At 43.0% G+C, this 26,337-nt stretch overlaps 1 protein-coding gene across 1 annotated transcript in view; it reads right to left on the bottom strand.

The window, feature by feature from the left end:
• Window positions 1-26,337, bottom strand: part of COL13A1 (collagen type XIII alpha 1 chain) — a 650,895-nt gene that overhangs the window by 447,230 nt on the left and 177,328 nt on the right. Inside the window, exons 8-9 of the mRNA XM_069242266.1 lie at window positions 25,256-25,282; window positions 25,138-25,164 (exon numbers count right to left, since the gene is read on the bottom strand). Of these exons, the coding sequence (XP_069098367.1) occupies window positions 25,138-25,164; window positions 25,256-25,282 (54 nt within the window). The remainder of the gene's footprint in view (window positions 1-25,137; window positions 25,165-25,255; window positions 25,283-26,337) is intronic.

Genomic DNA, 26,337 nt, shown 5'->3' with positions numbered 1-26,337 from the left:
AGAATCGCTATTTTTGATTAAAATGAGGTAAGAAAAAAGCACAATGCACGATTATCCAGCGAAAAAAGTGTCTTATTGTCATAAGTGTACAAAAATGCCTCTCTTTATTTTTCCAAATGATCCATAAAACACACACGCAAACACACACACTCTGTTGAGTGGCCGTAGTCAATGTATAGTTAAGGTTCTGCCACACTTTTGCTTGAAAAGACATTTTTTGATTTACCTATAGCTAACGGGTAACTGTGTAATATGATCCAATATTGCCTTCAAGTTGGTCTGGTGGCATCTAAACCACGTAATGTCTTTTTTATATAACATATTTATTTTGGAGTAGTTTTTGAAAAAGCTGTTTTCTTCAAAAAGCAGCTAGCAGTGTGCACTGACAGGAATTAGTAGGTTTTGTTTATCTTTCTTCATGAAATTGTTGATAAATGAATAGGCAATAGTGAGGGTCAGTGGATCTATGAGGTCCTGTGGTATTTGCCACATAATTTGCCACAGAATTTTCTAAATTTGCAAATCTCACTAAAAATGTTGCTTTTTGCTCAAATGGATGACAATAATATCACCAGAACACGTGTTGCATTTTTTTTGCTGCATAATTCAGAGAACAATGGCACATAATTTGGTCCACCATGAAACATAACTCTAGTAGTCCTGACAATGTTAAAGCTCTAATGAATGGTTTAGGCACAGTTCTTATAATGATGAAATCTGCATTTAGGCACAATTCTTATGATGATTAAATCTGCATAACAGAGAACCGTGAAATATTTCTCCTATTTCAGGATTCCCTTTGATATTTGGATTTTTATTCTTATAGTACTGCATTTTGTGCAATAAAAACACCAAAACATGTAATTCACACAGAATATGTTTATGTATGTTTTTTCATTGAAAAGCAAGGCCAAAATGACGTTATAGTTAAGAATTGTAATAATGCTACTTTACGCTTAAAACAAAATCTTAGAAATTCATGAATAAAAACAAATGTTAAAGGTACTTTATAAAAATGTCAGTTAAAATATACTGTTTTAAACTAACAAAAGAAGTTAGTATAACTAAAACTCATGCCCTAAATTAACTGACTCGCACCCTCGCTATGCACAACGTTGTCATTAATGATGTAATTTTCAATGGGCGTGGCTTGGTTGCAACTAATATGGCCAACTAATCAGAGACCGCTGCCGGCTTGAGATGTGTCATGGCCAAAAAGACCTCGGATGTCGACTGCATGAAAGTTCTGACTTCATGAGGAGGTGTAGGAGGCATGTGTGATCAGCCTGGAGCCAGTGATGGAGACCATTTGTGGAGCCTGGAGATGCCGCATCCCAGTGAGTGGTGGGCTGCCCTCCAGCAGATTGCAGAGAGGGTGACTGAGACCTGCCGGGCCCTGTAACCTGATAGCGTGGAGGGCTGATGCCCATTGTAGTGGGTCATCTGCAGTGAGTACAGTCTGTACTAGAGTGTGTTTCGGGCACCCTGACCTCTGAGACATTTGCCCTGCCGCTTAACTGCTGCTGTGATTACTCCTGTCCCCTTTCTCGGGCTGCAAGGGTAAATTGTCAGGCAATGGGATAGAAGGGGCAGGCTCCTGCAGGTGATTTTGAAGAGAGGAGGGACGTCAAATATATGAGGGCCACAGTTCCAGCGGAGTGACCCACCCTTCTTCCACATGCTTGGGGCGGTACTTATCCCTAGGCTGTAACAGAGCAGTGGGGCCTGGCACTGGGGGTTGCTCGGAGGAAGAGTGAATGGCGTTGATGCCGGAGGAGGCCACACCAGGACCATCTGGCCATACCCCGATGCACCTGGCCCTTTTTTGAATCGTGAAAGCCAAAGCCTCCTCATGCCCGTGTCTACTCACGGGGCGAGGGTGGCCTCTGGCCTGGGAAACATTGACTCTTCAGGAAGAGTTCTGGCTGAGAGAGTTAGAAGAAAGGGACTTTTGAGGACAGTACACACCCTGTATTTGTTAACCCACCCAGGCAGCAAAATGGGATAGACAACAGGCTTCATATAGTCTAGGCTCTCCTTTTCTTCCGCAAAGGTGGGCAGTGAGAAGGATCCAGCGATGCCAAAAGAGACAATGGTGCAAAAGGAAGATCCCTCTGTAGAGAGAGACATTGATATGAAGGCACTCATCAGCAATGTACAGCCTAGCCTACCATCTATTGATTGCAACATTGACTTCTAACCACATGTATGGAAAGTATAACTCAGAAAATACAGAGAAGCGATGGTCACCCCTCAGCTGAAGAACGGATCTCCCGGATGGAGGATGACCAAAGCTTATACAATGAGGGGCCACTGCAAATAGACAGAGTCTTATCATTAATTAAAGACAAGAATGAGGACTTGGAAGCAAGAGCCTAAAGGAACAATCTACGGATAGTGGGTGTGGTTGAAATAACCTCTACAGGGAAAATGCAAACATTTGTTGAGGAAATGCTGTTAGCACTCTTTGGAGCAGAGAGTTTTTCCAAACTGCTGCTAGTGGAGTGCACCCATTCCACTCTTGAACCCCGCCACCTTCAGGGGTGCCTGCCAGGCCCATCATAGCCAGTTTGCTGAATTTCAGGGGCGGCGAAACTGCCCTGAAGCAGGTGGAGGACAAAAAGATACAATAAGAAGGCTGCACTGTTTTATTCTACTGCAACTTTATAGCGGTGGTCTGAGAAGCCCAGCAACCATTTCTGCCAATAAAGTAAAAGCTCCAGATTCTGAACATACAGTATAGAATGCTGTACCCAGTTCGACTGAAAGTGGGACATCAGGCTAAACATACAGTTCTACACACTGCGTAATAAGTGAACAAATTCCTGAAAGGCTTAAAGCCCCATCGAGCTAACCCTCCTCAATAGGTCACTGACCACCATGGCACAGACAATGATGAGGAATGAATGAAATCCTGAGGTCATGTGCGAGATCTGAGCACTGTTCTTGACCGATGGAATGTTGATCTGCTAGGTTGACCAGAACACTGGATACAATGAACCTAAGGACTGTTAGCTCATGAATCATTACTCCAGTAGACATTTGGGAACATGGAAAACCATGCCAACAGTAAAATAATGGATTAATGTATACAACATTTCCAAGGCCGGTATCGAAGCTTGTTATACCACCACTATGGGCTGTGGCACCCCGTACGGTAAAGTCTGTGGTTTGTTCACTTATCTTGTTGTTGCCTGACAGGGCATTGAGAGTTTTTTTATTGCCCTAGTTATGTTTGAGTATGTTTGTTCACCAGCAGAATGAGGCTGCCGATGTGTGGGGGTGGAATGGGACCAAATGACCACCAACAATAACAGCAGCACTGATTGACTACATTGGGCAGGACAATTTCCCTATTCACACAGGGCAGGATCGCAATGTATGTGAACAATCCAAGAGTCCATCGAAGAAACTCTATCAATATGACCACTAGCACTCCATGTAGCAGAACCTGTAATTCTCACCTGCAACATGTGTAGGTTAAACAACCCCAGAAAGGTGAGAATGATCCATGCTTATCTTTACTCTCAGAAGTTTGACGTAGCTTTTCTCCAGGAGACGCACATATCATCTCACACTGATATGTTGGAAATGAGCAACCCTCAGTGTCCCTGCCAACAACTCAAGTTATGCCAGAGGGGATGTAATCCTTGTCAGGAGCAGTGCTGCTTTCCGATTGATTGCAGCAATCAGGGCTTATGTGGGCACATATGTGATCACACAGGGGATCCCCTTAGTGAATGTTCTTAGGAAGATGCCTCTTCTGTTCATTCCCCTCTTCTGATTCATCAATTTTGCCGGCTGTTTCTGCACAAACCCGGGGCTGCCGTGGCGCGAGTTGAACATTCGGCTCGGGACGCGGAATCGCAGCAGTAGGACGCGCCGCGCCCCTGCACTTTATTATCTTTGTCGAGGCCCCAAATTGGGCATAGGGCCTCGCTACAGAATTGGCGTGTTGCGTCCTGCTAGTTTCTGGCCTCTTCCCACTCTCCCCTTATTCTCCCACTGACCTTCTGTTTCTTTTTCTGTCTTCTTTTCGGTCTTCCTCATTTCTTCCTAACTTTATGCCTTTCTTGCATGTCCACGATTCCTTTCTCTTTCCCAGCATGCTTTCCTTTTCCCTGCATGCCTTTGGAGCTTTACTTAACATGGTACCTTTACTATGGAATTCTATGTTATGTTCCCAATCCAATATGGTGTCTTTAACTTCCTACCGGTCACTTCCTGTTCTTTGGGTATAAAAGGTGTGTGAGTCATGTTCTCTTTGCGCTGCAATACTTCCTTTGGGTGGTGATCTTCGCTCCTGTTCTTCTGCGTCAGATATTTGAATTTCTGAGCCTGTTCCAGCTTTTTTCTTTGTCATTTTTGTTTGCCTTTTGTTCAGATTTATTTTTACCTTTTGTTTTTGTTCCAGGAGTTCCTATTTGAGTTTTTTCCCCTTTGTTTTTTTTCCCTCTTTGGGATTTTTTCCCTTGGGGACTCCTTCTGAAGGGCACGGACTGCCTTTGGCGTTCCCTCCGTCAACAGCACCGTGGGTACCAGAAAGGGTCTCCCCTACTTGGGTCAAGGCAGAACCTATAAGAACAAAGACCTCGCCACATTTCCAGTGGGCCACAGACACAGACAACGAGTAGGTCGTGACAGATACATTTCCCACTACCAGACTGTTGCACCTCTATCCGAGCGTGTTACTGGATGTAGTATGCAAGACTGAAATACAAACTGCCATTTCAGAATGCTTCATGGAAAACCATGGGTCAGTCCCTACAAAAGTCACCCTGTGGGAGGTGTTTAAGGAGGTCCTAAGAGGCCACTGCATAGTCAAGCAGTATGGAGTACATCGCTGAGAAACCACCTGCAGACACTGGAGAGCGGGAAGTCAATTACCTAGGGAAATATGCACAAACGTGAGCATATGATGAGAGGCTGGGGATGGTACTTACCACTATAATTAGAAAACCCTGGAGGCAAACAATATTCTTCAAATCGCACACAGAGATGGCCAGCCACAACATGAGGCTGCAGAAAAAAGTTAAATAATTTAACTAGTACAAAGGTCTTTAAGCATCACAAAGCGCATATGCTCTCAACTAGGCAACTGCCGTACTACTCGACGCCACCAAGGCAGTTGATTCGTTGGAATGAAACTATCCTATAAAGGTGCTGGGCCACATAGTCCTCCCCCAGCAGTTCCTGGCATTGATAAGACTATTGTATACACTCCCAATGGCAACACTATATAGTAACTGCTGCCTGTCCCCGCCACTTGATATAGCATGAGAGACCTTGCAGGGATGTATTCTGTTGCCTGCATTATTTGCACTTGCTATGGAGCCCTTAGCTGCCATGATTTGGCAGCATCATGCAAGCTCCACGTTGTGGTTTCAAGACAGAACACTATGATATTAATGTGTGTGGTTGACCTTACCTTATATGTCATGGACCCACGTCAATCTTGACCCCATCTTGAGGGAATTTGTCAGATTTGGCAGCCTCTCTAGGTTGACAATAAGCTGGCACAAGTTTCCACTCATCCCATTGATGGAGAGTGCCGTCAAATTCACATAGCGTACCCCTTGGAGTGATGTGACACCCTGGCCAACTACTTAGGAATCTGGATCAGTGGTGACATGGAAGAAATCCTGGCCCTGAACTGTGGAGGTGTAATTAACTCTCCGGAAGAGCATATAAGTAGCCTGCTAAAACTGCTGCTGACATGGACTGATAAAAATGGTGGTTCACAAAGTTCTTATATTATTTCATGAACATCCTTATCTGACTGAGGAGCTGTTTCTTCTGCACATTTAATTCCCTCTTGATGCCCTGACACGGGTTCTGTGCTCAGGGTGCCAATGAAATCAAGCTATACCCAGCTGATGAGCCTATAAAAAATGCTATGTATTTGGGTGACTCTCAAGTTGAGTGCAAGGTTCAGCATGCTGAGGAACCTGTAAGGAGGCGTTACTTAAATTAACATGCTCTTCCGCAGTACAGGACGCACTCTGTATTTGGCTGACTCTTTATCCATTGGACTTCAAGGTCCAACATTCTGTAGTACCTGTGAGGAGGTGTGGATGTGCCACTTAAAACAACACGCTCTACTGCAGCGTGAGACAAGCACAGACATGCACGGGTTGTGGCCAGGCTGCATGCAGGTGATGTCTGTGCCAAGGGCGGGCACGGGCTGGCCTTTACCTCTTTCATCTGTGACTGTTATTGAAGGTGTTATGAGATTAGGCCAAAATGGGTAAGATTAAAGCCACTGGCAACCGAAGCTCACCGAATAATAACAGCACTGTCAATAAATTCATTGTACTGGTTGTAGGAATATTAGCAGACATAAGGTTTTCAAGCAAGGGGTTTGTCAAAGGAGGGTTTAAGGACAATGCCTTCGTCTTAACTTTGGATTTCTCTGCCCTACGTAAAGCTGGAAGCAGTCCAAGCCTTTGACCTCTTTCTATTGATCACAGCCCTGTATTTAATGAGCTAGTGGTCAAGCGCAAGAGGAAGGGACAGAAATAGAATACCACTTGTTAAATGGCTGTTAACACTGGAGGACATCGAGTTTTGCTCTGGCTTATTGGAAACAGTGCTTACAAAGTGAATGTGTGAAAAAAAGAGTTTTGGCACTTTATTTAGTTGACGTATTACACCACCATCAGTAAGATTAGCGCACATTGAGTCATCTCTGAATGAACTGCAGGACTCAAGGGTAACTGCATCAGCTAATATCATCACCACCCCCACAAATGCTTGAAGTAACAATATAGCTGGAAGTTAGTGACACCTCAGATGGGGCAAATGTACCTGCTTCCTCTTCATCCCTCTGTGTCTCAAACAGGGGTTCACACTTGTCGAATTCAGTGGTGGATGATAGAAGGGATTGCTTCAAACAAAATCAGGATTGCACCGCAGCAGTTGCCTACAATAAACCTTCCCCCAGAGGCTTGCTGCCTGTGCTTACTTTAGCCAATGTTTCACTTCTCGATTATGGGGCAACTGAAAATGTAATGCAACTTAAGAATTAGGTTGCTCACTGGCTCACTAAACAACTTGATTTTAGCCCAGCCTATTTTGATAAAAATATTCTGGTGAAGCAAGTATCATGTACTGATTCATCCCACAAATCCAATGGCGGGGACATTATTGTCATTAGCTTTAAAAGACCCATATCATCAGTCATTTTACTATGTCTGCAAATTCTATGGTGGAGCTAGCAACAACTTTTCCCTTGGCTTTTATTATAAACCTGCTTTACCTTATTCTCACCTACCTTTGAATTTTAATCAACCTCTAGTTTTTATACCTGATTGTACAATTCTATAGCAGCACCGCTTTCTAGTTTTGCAAGATGCTACGGATATTGATTGACAACTTCAGCCTCCTCAACATAGCAGCTCAAACATAGTAGCCGCTTCCTATCCTAAGATAGTGCACCATATCTTTGAACGTTTGACATCTAAACCTAGCCCTGTAAGGGTGGTGAGTTGGAACATTGCAGGCTAGGCTGCTAGGGTTGAGTATAGAATTTGTCTCCTTTTATAGAGATATTCGACATTATTTTTTTACAGAAGACCTGGGAGGTGTCTGAAATTTAGCATGATGGATACAGCCGTTACTTTTATGGCCACCCCAGTAGCTGTAGAAAGCAATGTGATACAGTCATTAGCTGTCAAATGCAGTAACAATTTTAAACTATGTTTATTTAATTTTTATAATAATGAATTTTCCTATTCCAATAATGGCAAATTTAAGCGACTCTGTGAATTGGTGGATATTTTCTCTAAGCTGCAGGGGAGGGAACTGAAATTGACTAATACAATTGTATGCATGTATTTTAATGCTGTTTTAAATCTTCAAATGTTTATTCATTAGATCAAGATTACAGGACTGATAGTGTCTCACATAACACTTTCTGCACTCTAATTTTCGAGGTACAGATCTTGGAAATGTTATTCTTGAAAGCAATTTGAAAAACATTTATGAATTATATCAAACTCAAATCTCAGTCATTCCAAACATTTTTACCTGGGGATGCCCAACCATCATTGACTATATTTTTCTGGCTAGATCACTCTTTAGCTTTGTCTCAAATTGTGAAATTGCCCATATGTGCCTGGGAGATCAAAATCCTCTTACAACGTCTATTGATTGTCCTGTTTCACATTCTGAACTTTGGCCCAGCTCAGGAATTCACATGCACACTAAAGATAGTAATCTGTACTTAGTATGTAAATTACCCAACCTTCCTAAATTTTTTAGAAAAACTAATTAAAGATACTTTTTGCGACCTTTGAAATCTATCTCATCGAAGAGCGGGAGAGTGATCCTCTAATTGTGTCTTTAACTGAGATATGTACATCGGCGAGAGTTCCTAATTCCGAGACTGACATCCCAAAGTGACTCAACATGCACTTGCCTAATCATAATTTGAGACATGCTTTAGGTACCAAACCCAGGAATGGGGAGATAGTGAAGAGCTGCATGGCTCACTGTAGGCATAAACCTAAGCAGAGAAAGAATGAGATTAGGGCCCATAATCGTGAGGCTATAATGGAAGCTAATAAATGGAAACATTCCAAAACAGTTTGGCTCACGGTCAGCCCCATTAGAAATAGTAATACAAATACAAAGTCACTCAAGTCACATATTACTTCAGAGGATTGGCTTTCTCATTTTTCAAGTATTTATTGTCTTGGTTGTAGCGAAGTTATCTATGTGTGCCAGCCAGTTGACTAAAGTTTTAAGTGCTAGCCTACAGATAGACTTGGATGAAGTAATCATAGCTCTTCAGGATCTCCCTTTAAATAAAGCCCCTTGGCTGAGCACAGTTCCGATTGATGTATTAAAGTGTAATTATGTTATTGAGAGAGCGTAGCTTATATAATCTATATTAGCATGAAATGTTTATGAATTTAAGTGTGATGATGCCGCTTAGAAACTATAATAATAGCAATTTTGCTTAAACATGCACTTGAATTAGGACCACGATGAGTGGCCACCAATGTATACGCAAACTAATAATGATGATTAAAATGTTTATGTTACGTTCAATTGAGCTTATATTAACATTTGCGTTATTAAATCCGTATTGAAAACCACATAGGCCTTATGTTAGCATGAGCTGCAGCTTAGCTGTTTCGCTCTCATATTAAATGCATTTTTCTATTTTCCAGTGTGCTGACTCACAAGGGTCCATGACCCTGTTTGTTCTTTTTCTTCGAACTTGGAAGATGAATGTAACCATGTAGATCCGTTTCCCACTGCTTCTCATCGTCTTGAAAACTAAATGTTATAAATGAATTGAAACAGTGTAGATTAATGTAATGTACAAGGTCATTCAAACCGGGGAAGACAATGAAACTGCTGACCAAAAGATGTACAAAGAATTACCAAGGGATGAAGTGACACCCGATGTGCCACCTCTGAAGACGTCAATTACGAAGACCAATCAAAGACTTGTAAACCAATATGGGGTGAAGATTCGGATTACCTAATGTGTTATATGATAGGTTAAGATAGTGGGGTAGAGCAAATGTCCAATAGAATTTTGGGGGAATGTACTACGAAAAAGGGATAAAAACCCATGTCACAGGAGGTCATTAGGAATTAGGTAGGGAATGCTATTGATTCTATCCAGAAACTCTGTCACTTTGTTTGGTGACTTGATATTTTACTTAAAACCATCCTCGCCCTTAGACTGCCCATTTACACTTTACCTCCTTATGAGGGAAGTGCCCTTTTTGTCCCAGAGCTGAGTTCTGACTGATAGCGATTTGATTGATGTCCTGAAGACGAAGACTGAACCTGTGCGGTGACCTAATCTTTGGAGGGTAATTATGACAATGCATTTGTAATTTGTCTGTTTGCTTTTTCTTTCTAGGTACCAACTGCTTGATTTTGACAGAGACCTTAGCTAGATGTTTTCCAAATTAGTGTTCTAAATTGTTTTGCATGAAGCCCAACATGCTAATGCTAATCAGTGGTTAGGACAGGTGTTCACCAAAACTGACGCAAATAGACAAACGACCGAGACTATGCTTTGTTGAACTGACGCGATATTGACACTCTGCTAAACTTGATCTATGTTCACGCAGTGTTATGTTCTGATGATTGTGATTCTCGCTTTAATGAAATCTTATCAAAGTTGCCATATCGTGACTATGCTATTATGTTTCTTGGTTTTGAGATTAACGCAGTTGCTATTAGATTGTAACTAATAGGGAATAAACTCATAAAATTCTACTAAACTGGTGTAATTATTCATGGCTGCAAGGTCATGGTAGCGTCATTTGAACTGATTAATGACTTTGATTAAGGTTAAATGCATTGTCGTGATAAATATTGATGGCACTATTGACGTATTGATTGATATATTGATTAGCTATCTCGTCCTACGGTGTCTCTCGACTGGGTCAAAAGATTCATTGGCCTAAAACGAGTCCTGATGTGTAATAAAATATCATAAAAGGACGCGTTAGCAATATTTTGGCTCCTTTACTCGCCAAAATTTTTCATCGATTGAGCCTTGCCTCCCTGCCACCCACCTTGACAGTACCCATTTTTAAGAAGGATAAATGGTCAGACACCCCCTGTTACCAACCTCATTGATTCAACAGTTAAAGTTTTGGAGAGAAATATCTTTAACTAGATTAGATCGTGATCACGTCAATAGGCCCAAGTTAAGGCCTATGTTAACCGACAAAGGCAAGGACTTGCCCTGGGTAATTTTTTGTCACCTTTTCATTCTAATTTAACTGCCAGGGTTAGATTTAGATTCCAGTGGTGAATCTACTATGCCATATGAACTTGAAAGAGGGGTTTGGCAGGCTTGTACCGCAGATCTGCAACTGGAACATTCCAGCACTACTTTATGCCAATGATGCAGTGTTATTAGCACATAAGCCAAGCAGCCTGTCACATTTATTACAGGACTTCCTAAATGTTATAATGGACATAGATGTGGACATCTACTCCACCAATTCCTATATCATGGCATGCATCCCCAAGAGACAAAGCCTGAGACCAATTTACATTTACATTAATAATAATAAGTTATCAATAGTGATTACATTTTCCAATCTAGGGGTTTGCTTTGACTCATCAGGACTCTCTAATTTTGCCACCAGGCACCTTACATTTATTCAGTCAATTGTTGCTCATCTTAGTTTGATTACTATGGTGGAGGCAAACCAATAGCAGCCTTTTCAGAAATTTATAAAACACAATGACGGTTATTAAGAGTCTGGCGGTCTTTTGACCGCCAGACTCGCAGTTGCATATGGACCTCCGCCATATGCGGTGGTCTTTTGACCGCCAGACTCGCGGTTGCATATGGACCTCCGCCATATGCGGTGGTCCAAACGCCACATTATGAATGCAGTGGTCGTGCTGCGGTCGGACCGCCAGCACTGCCAGGATTAGTCGTCCCGGCGGTCTGATGGTCGTGACAGTCCTAATCCACCAGGGCAGTGCTGCAAGCAGCGCTGCCCTGGGGATTACGACTTCATCCTCCGCCAGTAATTTCATGGTGGCAGAGAATGGGTTCAGGGGGCCCCAGTGGGGCCCCTGCACTGCCCATGCACTTGGCATGATCAGTGCAGGGCCCCCTTCGCCAGCACCGTCGCAATGTTCTCTGTCAGTGAACATTGTAAGGGTGCTGGTGCACCCTGCATCCTACAGCATTGCCTCCGGCTTGATTACGAGCCGGAGACAACGCTTTAGGGTGTTTCCTGATAGGCTGGCTGGCAGAAACTCAGGTTTCCACCCACTGACCTAGCGGGAAACTTTTAATGGGCCCAGTAGGGAGCAGCCACTATGGCGGCAACCTCCCCATCGGAAGTTCGGTTGATTGGCAAAACCGTCCACTGAACTCTTAATCAGGCCCAATGTGCCCAAATTACTACTTATGGCACAGGAATCTGGGGTTATGCTAATGTAGCTAGTATTCAAATCAAAGAAAATTGTTTTTGTCACAGACCTTTATCCCAGCCTTCATTCTGCCCAGACTTCCATTGTCATGAGGAACCTGGGCTTAATTATGCTAACTTGGGCTTACCTGTACTGAGAACCTCATCAAATGTTCACCTTTGATGCTTTGGTTGTCTATATAGAACAATCCCCAGAAAACGTTTAATCAGCAGGTGATCAAGGATTGTCTTAGCTGCGACCTGGGGTTGAATATTCCTTGACTTTCTGCTGTTAAAAAAACATTTCCCTCAATTAGGTAGGGCATCCTTTTGACGAGTTCCAAATGTGTGACGAGGTCCACCAAATCCTGGCTGACACGTTTTTTGGAAACCAGGAGCTTAAAAAGAGATGCATACCAAAATGACTAAACCCATCTTGCTTTTTTGTGCTTACCCTTGCGATAATGTTTCCCCAAACCTTAATATATTTTACCTTTTCTTGTACATTTTATGTTAAATATACCAGGCTCTATCTTTGCCAGTCTTGGAAGCCTATAAATTCAGATTATGCAGACCTGCCCTCAGTTTTCTTCAGACTCTAAAGGTCCTCGAAACCTGTTTTGCAGTTTGCTTTTTCATAAAAAGCATTATTCCGTGTCATAATAACATGCATTTTTAACAGTTTATATATTGTGCTCCTATGTCATTTGGGCTTTTATAATAATGGGCTTGATTTATATGTTGGCAGTGAGGGAACTCTGTCGCAATTGTGATGGAGTTCCCTTCCTGCCAACACAGTGGTCCACCCAACCAATTTATATGCTTGTGGATCATAGGTTTGGCAACGGTGGAGACTACTCTGTCTTTGCTGCAGCTAAACCTACTTGATAGCCTGACGGAGTAAGGGCTGTCAATGAACCACCCATATATTTATCTGCCCAATTAGGATTGGTGGACATACAGCCCTTTTTTAATGGTCTGCCAGTGCTAGGCAAAGCATGGCAGTAACAGACAGTAAAAAAGAAACATTTCTCTCCTTGCCATGGAAGAATATCAGTGGTGAAACTATGGAAATGTTTGTTGTCATATTTGAGGGTGTTGACAATGTCTTTGACAAAGTGGATACAAAATCATGAGGTTATTGTTGCGATGGTCGTTGAATAGAGTTGAATCCTTAACTATGAGGGCGTTTATGTTGCTGATGAAGCCAACTTGCCTCCCATCATAAACAGTACAGTCATTGATAAGCCTTCAGCACAGTATCATATTTATTCACCAACGAGGGCATACTTGATATTGTTGAAGGTGTCTTTGTTGAGCGTTAAGGAAGCTCCATAGAAAATGAAGCTGATGAAAAGCTGATGAAGTAGGAAGGCCATGGATTTTAGGACCTTCTCTAGAAGCCAGAAATATGCTCTTTAGAGACAGGGTCAAAGGGCTTAGGGCTAGAGGGTGACCTTGGATTCTGGGATTGAGGCCTCTGTCAGAAACCAGTTATGGTTCCGGGTCTTATCTGCAGGCACAGTCTTTGTTGACCTTGCTCCAGCTCTATTTTGCTAAGAATCAGCAAAGTACTCTCCTCCATGTCATGGTTATGAAGAGTCTTGTGGTTAACCTTCTAGCACGTCTCACAGCTTTTAGTTTCGTGGCCAGCTCTATACGGGCACCAAAAGCATTTCTTGTGAGTGTCATTCTGGAAAATCTTCCTGGGCACACAGTTTTTACATAGTTTCAGTAGAGCTTTTGTCACAAGACAAGTGGTCCATTTGGATAGTTCCTGGGGCTCAACAAGCCAAAAGCAAAAAAAGTGGCAGAAAAAAAACAATATTTGGACAAAATGTTGAGTTGTAACTATCAGGAGACAGAAATATGGGAAAAATATTGTGATAAAAAAATATTGTGACACAAAAAATGTAATTGTCAAGAATTGCATTTCTTTTCCGGTAACATAATTGTTAAGAATCTCATTGTTGGTAATATCATTTCCAAAAATATAGTTGTAAAGAATATAAGTATTTTAATGTGTCTTAGTTCATATATTAACTTTTATGAGTTACTATTGTTTGCATAATTTTCATTCATTTAAAAAATATATAGTTTGTCATTTTAAATGATTTAGGGTCTAATTATGACTTTGGTGGGCAGACAAGTCGACCGCCAAAGCCTCGTGGAGGAGGCTGCCATCATGCCGGCATGCCTCTCCCAAGTCATATTATGATGTTTCCACCGGGCTGATCGACGGAAACATTGTATCACAGCGTTTCTGCCGGTCAGCCTGGTGGAAACAGTGCCACGGCACTGGCTTGGCTCCCTTGAGGGAGCCGAAGTCAATGCTGTCACACAACAGCACCCTCGGAATGTGCACTGCTTGCAGACAGTGTGTATTCTGAGGGTGTTGGAATGAGGGCCCCTGCACTGCCCAGGCTCGTGTGCATGGGCAGTGCAGAGGCCCCCTGTGGCCCCCCCAGCACTGGCTTTTCACCAGCCTTTTCATGCTGTGAAAAGGCTGGAGGAAAGAGGACTCGTGATCAGCACAGCGGCTCAGCGCCGCAGTGGCTGACCACAACTCTTACTGTCACCACCCCGTCAGGATCCATGATCCTGGTGGTGATACCCTGGCAGTCTTACTGCCACCATGGGTTTGGTGGTCCTCGGACTGCCAAACTCGTAATTAGACCCTTAGATTTTTTGAGTTAATTGCTAATAGTAATAATAGTATTGTAGCGGGTTGTTGGGTTTGTAATGGGATAGGGTGGGAAGTTAAGTAATGATTAATTATTAATTAATTAATAATTTTTCAAGTAAGTATGTGATTGATATTAATTGTGTATATTACGTAATACTGATTAATTTTACTTATATTTAAGGTGTGGCAGGTTACTACATTTGTAGGGGTATAGGTTGGGAAGTAAATTCAGAAATAATTAATTAACAATTCATTTATAATGTATTATTAAATTAATTCATTGATTAAATATCTAAATTTTGTAATAATCATATGTTTTACGTACATGTTAGGTGCAGGTTGCTAGGTTTGCAGGGTTTTCGGGTATGAATTCAATTAAATAATAATTAAGACATAATTATTAATGTATATTTAAATATGTAATTGATTAATAATTATGTATTGGTGTATAATTATATGCTTTAGTTACATTGCAGGTGTGGGTTGTTGGGTATGTAGGGTAGCATGTTAGTTATGTACTAATGAATTACCAATTAATTTTACTTATATTGAAGTGGGAATAGTAAATTTAACTCCTCTGAAGTCCAACATTTTCCCTAATGTTTTGGTGTTTGGAGTGGGAATAATATATTTAACCCCTCTAACGTCTTACACTTTCACTACTGTTACATAAACTGGAATGGAATTAGTGTTTCTACTATTCCAAGACTCCAATACATTTCTTATGTTGGTCAAATATATGTATTATTAATATTAGTTTATAATTTAGTTGTAAAATATTTGCTTATATTTTTATTTGCTTTAGATTTGTATAATGTTTAATATTTTTTGTAAATGTCTTTTTATTATTTGAATTGTTTGGTATTTAATTTAATTTTTGGAATTGAATTGTTAATATTTTTGATGTTTCATATATATATATATATATATACATATATATATATATATATATATATATATATAAGTGCTTTTTATAGTAGTACATTTAAAGAATTAAACAAAAAACAAAATGTAAAATATATATCCATTTAATAATTGTGTTACATTATATGTATATAGATAGATATATATATATATATAAACACACACACACATATATATATATGTGTGTTTATATATGTATATATTTATATATAGTAGTAAATAGTGAGATTTATTTGCTTAACAATAAAATAATGGTATATATTAAAGTATTTAAGATTTATCACTTTAGATTCTATATATATACATATATATATATAAACAATATTCTTTAATGTTTTTTAAAATATATCAGTGAAACAATATAGGGGGTCATTATGAACCCGGGGGTGAATGGCAATGTGGCGGTAGTACCGTCAAGAGGCTGGCAGCACATACCCCCACATAATGAGAATGGCGGGTTGGCTGCAGCCAACCCTCCACTTCTCCACTGAGACTGCCATGGCGGTAGCAGCCGCCGGGCAGGAGATGTGAATCTTCGGCCCGGCGGCCGCTACAGTAACGCCGGCGGCATTTTGAGCCAGCCTACCACTATGGTTTTTGTGGTGTTAGCAATGCCAAAAAAGCAATGTCGGTAGGCCCTACCAGTGACTGGGAATTCCTTCCCTGTCACTGGTAGGCAGCTCACCCACCCCACCAACACTCCCCAGACAGACTCCACCCCCTTTCATCCACACCCCCCCTCTTCCAATCCCCTCACCCCCCATAAACGCACACACCCACAGACACGCACCATGCACACACCCACTCACTCACACTGGCATACACACATTCATACATGCATACATCCAGTCATGCTCGCACACATTTGTACACACTGACATGCAGACACACACTCACATTACCATTCTTACATGCATTCACACACATGCATACACCCACGCAAACAACACTACACACACAGATGCATTCAAGCACACACTCACACATTCATGCACACAACCCCCCTCACACACACACAACACCCGCACTCCCCTCCTCTGTTGGAAGCCCAACTTACCTTCTTCCAGGTGGTCTTTCGGCAGGGGACTGGGCATTGCTACCGCCAGCAGGGCCTGCCAGCAGAACACCACCAGGCCGTATCACAGGTCATGATACGGCTGGTGGTAGTCTACTGGTGTGGTGGTGCTGGTGGTAGCAGCACCACCTTACCACCATCCGCCACTATGATCACTGCTGGATTTCAGCCCTTCTTGTGGCAGAAGTCGGCAGTGATCATAGTATGGAAGGCGGATGGTAGCTGCGGTGACGGTCTTTTGGCGGCCGTCACTGCGGCGGTAGGCGGTTTGTACTGCCAATGACATAATTAGGGCCATAGTCTTTTCAATATTTTGTACTTACCATTAGAAGGATAGGGGAACAATATTTTTGTAAACAATAATTTTTCACATGATATTTGTGTTACACAATATTTATTCTGATATTGTGTCAGTGATCTGAAGAAAAACTGCTTACCTTCCTGTTCGTGGAGATGAGAGGATTCTCATGAGTACTCCAGAATCCAAAGGAAGAGCTGTTCAGAGGAGAGCAGACTCCAGAATTCCTTTCTGTCAGCGCGACTGCAGTAGAAAGTCAGAGCAGCTTGGGAGCTCTGAGATCTATTCACCTGAATGGCCAGAGTATGTCACACAGTGTGGAGAGGTGACTAAATATAGTTTAGAGGCCTCATTATGACTTTGGTGGTCAGAATTATCTGACTGTGAAAGCCTCGTGGAGGAGGCTGCTATCATGTCAGTGGCCTCCCACCCAGTCGTATTATAATGTTTCCACTAGGCTGATCGGTCAGCCCGGTGGAAACAGTGCCTTTAAGGGAGCCGAAGTCAATGCCGTGGCACACCAGCACCCTCAGAATGAGCACTGTCTGCAGTGCAGACAGTGCGCATTCTGAGGGTGAGGGAAGGGGATCCCCTGCACTGCCCATACCACTTACTTCAGAGCATTGGGGCATAAGAGAGGTGCAAGGAGGGGGCCCTATGAAGATGTTTGCCACCAGCTGGTGGGTGAGGGTTCTTGATCTTTTTAACTGAACAACCTTTCATATTGACCACAAACCCCTTCCATACTTGTAACTACGAACAATGTTAGGATTCATAATCAACATGGTTTGGTCGGAGATAAGTAACCATTACTTCTGAGGGCATTCATTACAGCCATAATACTGCTGTGCTATAGATTACCAAATTTTATTTATGTCACTGTGGCAGTGCACTTATGCTTATCTTTTGCAACATTTCAAAGCCCTTTTCTTAATGGGAGTATAAGAGCAAGGATCTTTAATATCCAAAATGCCTCCTTGCTTATTCTGTGAAAACAAACTCTATTTGGTACAGCTGGAGTTTTATCTAGATGTGGATAGCCACTGTGCTATGGAAACAATTGGTATCCATTAGGCCTCAGAAAAGCTTTTTTTAAACCTGAAAATGGTGAAAATTCAAAAAAATCTGTACAATTCTGCCTACTGAAACAAATTTGTGAAAAAATTGGGCAAATTATTTTCGAAACACAATTTCTTCATGGCAGATATTGGGGGTCATTCAGACCCCGGCGGGCGGCGGGAGCCGCCCTCCTGGCAGGAACCGCCGAATGACCGCACCGCGGTCAAAAGACCGCGGCGGCCATTCTGTGTTTCCCGCTGGGCTGGCGGGTGACCGCCAGAAGGCCGCCCGCCAGCCCAGCGGGAAACCCCTTCCCACGAGGACGCCGGCTCCGAATGGAGCCGGGGTAGTAGGAAGGGTGCGACGGGTGCAGTTGCACCCGTCGCGAATTTCAGTGTCTGCAATGCAGACACTGAAATTCTATGTGGGGCCCGCTTACGGGGGCCCCTGCAGTGCACATGCCATTGGCTTGGGCACTGCAGGGGCCCCACGACACCCCTCACCGCCATCCTGTTCGACCGCCAGGAACAGGATGGCGGTGAGGGGGTCGGAATCCCCCATGGCTTTGGAAAACCGGCGGGACACCGCCGGTTTTCCTGTTCTGACCGCGGCCAAACCGCCGCGGTCAGAATGCCCTGCGGGGCACCGCCAGCCTGTTGGCGGTGCTCCTGCCAATCCTGGCCCCGGCGGTCCTTGACCGCCGGGGTCGGAATGACCCCCATTGTGTGTTATATATTTAAGTGGAATATTTTACCCATTATTATGGAATATTTGACTCTTTCTCTCAACTCATGCAGCAGCCCCATTTGTTGGGTGGCATGACAGGTGAATGTAGATTTAGGGCCTTCTTACAAGGCTGGCAGTCCGAACATCACCAGCCTCGCTGTGGTGATCGGACCGCTGTGGCTGTGGCGGTCCGATCGCCACATTACAAAGTTGGTGGGCAGACCCGCAACCTACCACCATCCCTGCCAGGATAAGAGATCCCAATGGGCTGATGCCGGGCCTGGTTGTAATCAGCCACGACAGCGCTGACCTCAACGCCACCCTGCTGATTACAATCTTGTTCTCCACCAGCCTTTTCATGGCTGCCTGAAAAGGCTAGCAGAGAAAAAGTGCAGGGGGTCACACGGGGATCCTGCACTGCTCATGGCATGGGCAGTGCAGGGGTCACCAGGCCCAGCACCCTCAAAATGCACACTGTCTGCTGTATTTCAAGGGTGCTGGTGCCCCCTGTGTGTGGCAGCATTGCCGCCAGCTCTAATATGAGCCGGTGACAATGCTGCCGTACCTTTCCCACTGGGCTGACTGGCAGAAACCTTGGTTTCCGCCGGTTAGCCCAGTGGGAACGTCGTAAGGGGCCAGAGGGAGGTCGCCAGTACTTTAGCGACCTCCACATCACATCAGGACTTTGATGGACAGATGTTTCCGTCAAACTCATAATCAGCTCCTTAGTGCCAAAATCCATGACCTGCTGTACACCCAGGTTTACTCCTCCTGGACCGCACATTGAAAAGATACGTACAGATGCTGAGCCTACCCATTTGCGATGGCATCACTGTGAACTACCAAATTTAAACAAAGCGTCAAAGCCAGAAACCTTTCTGCCACCAATTGGAGAAGCAACAGACTTAAGGGTAAGCTTGTGTCTCTCCGTTCACTTTGTTTGTAAACATGAAACACATTGTTTTTGTGCTTCTTAGGGGAAAAAAAAAACATGTTTCATTGCAGTATGTTTTTTAATAAAGTGGAAGCATAATATTACCCTAATTGTCAAACAACGGCCACAGGCTGTGCTCTCTGAAAAAAGATGTCACACTTGTGCAGAAGTAGAATGTCCAGGAAATAGAGAAGAAAACATTTGGGGTACAGGGAAAGTAGCCATCTGTTGTGCAAAAGAATACCTGTGGCCAAATTATGTATACGGCTCAATTCCATGTTTGCAGCATGAGGCACCTTTCAGAAGGTGCGCCTGGTGCAAACAGGGACAGTGAACCATGTTACGAAGAATATACTGCCCCCAGGGCAGTCGCAAACTGGAGCTGCCCTGGGATCAGCGCATTCAAGTGAACTATGGAGTGGCTGCTTCAAAGCCTCTGTGTGTTTCAAATTCAGGTGGCATGCTGCCTGCACTTTGAAGAGAAGATAGAGATCCTTCTGCAGATGAGTGCACTGAGTGACTGCACCCGTCGGCTGGGGGATGCCTGGGGGGCCCTTGGGACCCCCCTCTCTCCCCACTAGAGGTCTACCTTTAGGAGGCACACTGAAAGTGCGCCATCTTTTTGTGGTGCACTTTCAATGTTCAAATGTGCATCCTAAGCGCATGTTTAACTCTGCACTGACGTTTGTATTAAGGTGAGGGTGCAGAAGCAAAGTGATTCCCTTATTTGTATGAGGCCAGGGCCCCATGCAAATGAAGGAACAGCTTCTCTTGCTAATGCTGGCACTACATGTGCACCACAGCTATCAGGATTGTAGAAGGGAACGCACAAGCGTTTGTGGCCCCTTCTGCAATACCGTTGTGCCCTGGGGATGCACAGAGCGAGCGCAGACACCCGTCTCGCCCCCAAAGCACAATGTAAAATGCCACCCCTGATGACTCTGTGTTACAAGGCATACAATGTTCCATTTCTGAGTTTTCATTCAGTAACCCAGTGCACTCTTGGTGTTGCAGTCATGGTTCATGTGAATGGACCCAATTGAATTCAAGTTCTATGTTACTACTGTTTGTAGTAGTACCTGACTGCAATATACAGGGAGTGCAGAATTATTAGGCAAGTTGTATTTTTGAGGATTAATTTTATTATTGAACAACAACCATGTTCTCAATGAACCCAAAAAACTCATTAATATCAAAGCTGAAATTTTTGGAAGTAGTTTTTAGTTTGTTTTTAGTTTTAGCTATGTTAGGGGGATATCTGTGTGTGCAGGTGACTATTACTGTGCATAATTATTAGGCAACTTAACAAAAATAAATATATACCCATTTCAATTATTTATTATTACCAGTGAAACCAATATAACATCTCAACATTCACAAATATACATTTCTGACATTCAAAAACAAAACAAAAACAAATCAGTGACCAATATAGCCACCTTTCTTTGCAAGGACACTCAAAAGCCTGCCATCCATGGATTCTGTCAGTGTTTTGATCTGTTCACCATCAACATTGCGTGCAGCAGCAACCACAGCCTCCCAGACACTGTTCAGAGAGGTGTACTGTTTTCCCTCCTTGTAAATCGCACATTTGATGATGGACCACAGGTTCTCAATGGGGTTCAGATCAGGTGAACAAGGAGGCCATGTCATTAGATTTCCTTCTTTTATACCCTTTCTTGCCAGCCACGCTGTGGAGTACTTGGACGCGTGTGATGGAGCATTGTCCTGCATGAAAATCATGTTTTTCTTGAAGGATGCAGACTTCTTCCTGTACCACTGCTTGAAGAAGGTGTCTTCCAGGAACTGGCAGTAGGACTGGGAGTTGAGCTTGACTCCATCCTCAACCCGAAAAGGCCCCAAAAGCTCATCTTTGATGATACCAGCCCAAACCAGTACTCCACCTCCACCTTGCTGGCGTCTGAGTCGGACTGGAGCTCTCTGCCCTTTACCAATCCAGCCACGGGCCCATCCATCTGGCCCATCAAGACTCACTCTCATTTCATCAGTCCATAAAACCTGAGGAAAATCAGTCTTGAGATATTTCTTGGCCCAGTCTTGACGTTTCAGCTTGTGTGTCTTGTTCAGTGGTGGTCGTCTTTCAGCCTTTCTTACCTTGGCCATGTCTCTGAGTATTGCACACCTTGTGCTTTTGGGCACTCCAGTGATGTTGCAGCTCTGAAATATGGCCAAACTGGTGGCAAGTGGCATCGTGGCAGCTGCACGCTTGACTTTTCTCAGTTCATGGGCAGTTAATTTGCGCCTTGGTTTTTCCACACGCTTCTTGCGACCCTGTTGACTATTTTGAATGAAACGCTTGATTGTTCGATGATCACGCTTCAGAAGCTTTGCAATTTTAAGAGTGCTGCATCCCTCTGCAAGATATCTCACTATTTTTGACTTTTCTGAGCCTGTCAAGTCCTTCTTTTGACCCATTTTGCCAAAGGAAAGGAAGTTGCCTAATAATTATGCACACCTGATATAGGGTGTTGATGTCATTAGACCACACCCCTTCTCATTACAGAGATGCACATCACCTAATATGCTTAATTGGTAGTAGGCTTTCGAGCCTATACAGCTTGGAGTAAGACAACATGCATAAAGAGGATGATGTGGTCAAAATACTCATTTGCCTAATAATTCTGCACTCCCTGTAGACACGGGGTCATCTGGTAATATTAATTGCCCAAGCTCTCATACTTCTGAAAATAGTATTCAAACAGTTTCTTTTAATTTTTTTATTTTGCACATATATCACACTATGGGGGTCATTCTGACCCCGGCGGTCTAAGACCGCCGGGGCCAGGGTCGGCGGGAGCACCGCCGACAGGCCGGCGGTGCCCCGCAGGGCATTCTGACCGCGCCGGTTCGGCCGCGGTCAGAAGAGGCAAACCGGCGGTCTCCCGCCAGTTTACTGCTGCCCTTAGAATCCCCCATGGCGGCGCAGCTTGCTGCGCCGCCATGGGGGATTCTGACACCCCCTACCGCCATCCTGTTCCTGGCGGTTCGCCCGCCAGGAACAGGATGGCGGTAGGGGGTTCCGCGGGGCCCCCGTAAGAGGGCCCCGAAAAGTATTTCAGTGTCTGCTAAGCAGACACTGAAATACACGACGGGTGCAACTGCACCCGTCGCACCCCTGCAACTACGCCGGCTCAATTCTGAGCCGGCGTCCTCGTTGCAGGGGCATTTCCTCTGGGCCGGCGGGCGCTCTTTTGGAGAGCGCCCGCCGGCCCAGAGGAAATGTCTGAATGGCCGCCGCGGTCTTTTGACCGCGGTGCGGTCATTCAGCGGCGGTACCCTGGCGGACGGCCTCCGCCGTCCGCCAGGGTCAGAATGAGGCCCTATATCATAATCATCCGCTACAAAACCAGACAGACGAGTTTCTATCAAGAAAGAAAAAAATAACTCTCTCTCTCTCTCTCTCTCTCTCTCTGACCTGGCTATTGGAGGTGCCTTATCCGTGTTTATTAAACCCAGGAAGGATGTCTAATTGTTCTTAAAGTTCATGAACTAATTCGTAGGTCTAGGGTTACTTCCTCTTCTCTTTATTTAAGATTTGTTGATGTACCACCCACACCTTATCTTAGAAGCCTATCCGCATAGACACTGCTGCTAAAAAAAGTTTTTTAAAGAACTAATGAATTCTGTAATTCAGAAAAATATTCTCCTTGCGTGAATTTTTGTTTTAAGAGCTAGAAACGGGGTGGTGGCATTGTAAGCTTCATTTGTTAAAGATACTGAGCTCTTCTCTTCATGTATCAAACATAACCCACAACTGTTGACCTAGTTGAAACAGGAATGTATATTGCAGTTGATGCCATGGTTCTGTTTCTTCTTTTTATTGTTTTGGCTATTCTGAAATCTCCTACTTTAGTAAGCTGTTTTCAGTAAATGTCTCTTTTCTTTTTATTTCTTACAGTAGGATGCAATGGATATTTGCTGATCAGATACATATACAGCAAAAAATATTTTCAAACTGCAACTACTGTTAGGTCTGAAGATGAATGGAAAACTGCAGCATTTGGAAAGACGTTTGTTTTCTATTGATGTAGGCATTTGTATAGCGCACTGCGGAAGTGTGGCTATCACAGTTTATAAATAGAGAGGGATTATGGTCTTTAATACTAGCTTGCTATTGTTATAAGTCATATAGAGCGCACAACTGGCCATTGATTGGCATTAAAATACTTTCTGTTTTCTGGGATGACTTTCAAAATCATTCTGAGGGTTACCTCACAGGCCTGAGTGTGAATAGGTTTGTGGGGAGTAGAGATAAGGAATAGTCCTCAGAATGTGCCAGACTTTGTGGGTTTGAAGGCTGATTCTGGAGGGTTGCACCAAAACTATTAATGTATTTTTCATTAGCGAGGGAGCACATTTTTTAGACTGAGGAAAGGCTAAAGATGTTTTTCTTTGAGAAACATTTGCCTCAAAGACTACAGCCTACACTTATATTTCCCCAATCTGAAAAAAATCATGCTTGCTCGCTAAGAATAAAAGTAATAATTTTATGCTCCACTACTTTACCAGCCGCCACTGGAGGCACCATTAAGTAAGGATATTTCCTAGAACCACACACTGCGTAAATGGGGAAGCCAGGCTTGAACCCTTATTTCGTGGTTACACATTATCCATTACAGCCAGTGGACAAATAGCACCCATTTGCAGAACATATCGTTTATTTATAAATCGCTCGTTTACACTGAAGAGTACAGTATGTTGGTGCAGAAATAACAGATATTTATTACAAACGACATTTTAACAACCTTGCTAGGATGAAAGGCTGAGTGGGACTGAAACATGTGACCATGAGGGGTAACACAGAACACTCATGTGGCTGCATCAGTCCACTCAACCACCAGACCAGGCAAATGTCCACCATTACTGTACATAACAGCAAAGAACAGTGCTTTGTGTTTAATTTATTCAGATTATTCAGTAAATAAACATAGTATTAATTTTAAGGGGGCATTCTGCGAATGATGCCACAATACACACAATACATCTCAAAACCTGATAGGAGGTCACCCACCAATGGAACATTTTAGAATATTTATTTTTGATAACTGTTAGAATTCAAGAGCGGTAAAGTTAACCGTTTTTTTCGCTTCTGTGGATGTTCTTTTTAAAACAAGCTCTTACACCAAACAAGTCTTTCTAAAAAAAAGTTAATTTAGAGAAGGTAAGGTACTCTATTTTATGTTGATATCACTGGCACCCCTGACTTACCTAAGAGACCGATTTCAGGAGTGAAACATTTCAATAAAATATTCCAGGTCTTCACTGAGACAAGAGTAGAGTTCTGAACTGGGATGCAAACATATATTCACACAGAGCTTACACATGGGACTGTAAGGTATTTTTGCATTTTTTAATACCTTTTGAAGGTACCTTTTACCAATTTATTGGATTTCTAACGTATATAGTTTGCCAAGGAGCATCTCAGGTCATTTACAACATATGCCTTACATAATCAGGGTAATTTGCACAAAATGTTACATCAGTCTGTTGTTCAGCAGCTCTTACCTTTTCTCCTTTTTGCCCTGCCATTCCCTAGGAGAAACAAAATACACATTTTAGGACTATACCTTAAAATAAAAAAAAGTAATTTTCATTGTTAGCAGTTCAGCAATTCAGTACTTACTAACTGTCCTTTGGAACCAGAAGGACCCTGAAAAACAAAACAATTTACAAGTCAGTAGCTTAAAAAATCAGAAGGTGAATTGAAAAAATGGAGCCTAGATTTAAAGTACAAACTTTGCTCAGATAGTGTAAGTAAAGGCCACCTTTTTTACATGTTCACCCCCCAATGTTTGGACTGGAGTATGGATTGGTTGAACTTTCCTATAAGTCCCCAGGGTCTGTAAGTTAATTGTTACCAGTGGGCTGCAGCACCTACTGTGCAATCAAAGTGACAGTACAAAGCACATCTCTAAATTGTGCTAGAAATGACAATTGGGATAGGTGTGTCCATCCCTGTTTTTGTAGATAATACATTGTTGTCATGTTGTCTGTTCTTATTACCACTGTTTTGTGAGTGATCTGTCTCTGGATTGCTTTGAGTGCTGAAAACACTGCTAGCAAATTCAAGTGGTTTATGTGGTAAGCTTGTTGTATTGAGTACCATTCTCCCTGTATAGTAAGACTGTTGAGATGGGCTTCCCAACATGTCATTGATGCATCTGTTGTGATTAAAGTCTGTGGCACAGGGTAATGAAATGTCTGCCCTTTTGATAAATTGGTTTGGTTCCACCATTGCAGAGATTTGTAAGTTTGGTGGTCCAACAACACCAGATCCTGTAGTTGACCCTGTGCTTGAGACCATTGTTGTGAGAGATACTGTTGCAGTGGTCTCATGTTTAGACGTGCATTGGGCACGATTGCTATGCATGATACCATCATTCCCAATAACCTCATGACAAACCTTACTGTGTAGGTTTGATTGACTGGTAATTGGGATATGACAGTGTGAAACGCTTGAATTCGTTGTGGATTTGGGTAGGCTAATTCTGACTGAGTGTTCAGAATTGCTCCTAGTCGTGGATGAATTTGTGCTGGCTGAAGGTGAGATTTCTGGTAATTGACTGTGAAGCCTAGCCTGTGTAGGGTATCTATTGTGCATTGCATGTGCTGTTGGCAGTTTTGAATGGTGCTGGCTTTTATTTGCGAGTTGTCCCGCAACTACTGCTAGGCATTTTTTGAATACTCTTGGTGCTGTTGTTACTC

Source organism: Pleurodeles waltl, chromosome 6 (genome assembly GCF_031143425.1).
Source record: "Pleurodeles waltl isolate 20211129_DDA chromosome 6, aPleWal1.hap1.20221129, whole genome shotgun sequence".
NCBI lineage: Eukaryota > Metazoa > Chordata > Amphibia > Caudata > Salamandridae > Pleurodeles > Pleurodeles waltl.
The sequence above is the reverse complement of the archived record's forward strand: the minus strand, read 5'-3'. Positions and strand labels throughout refer to the sequence as shown.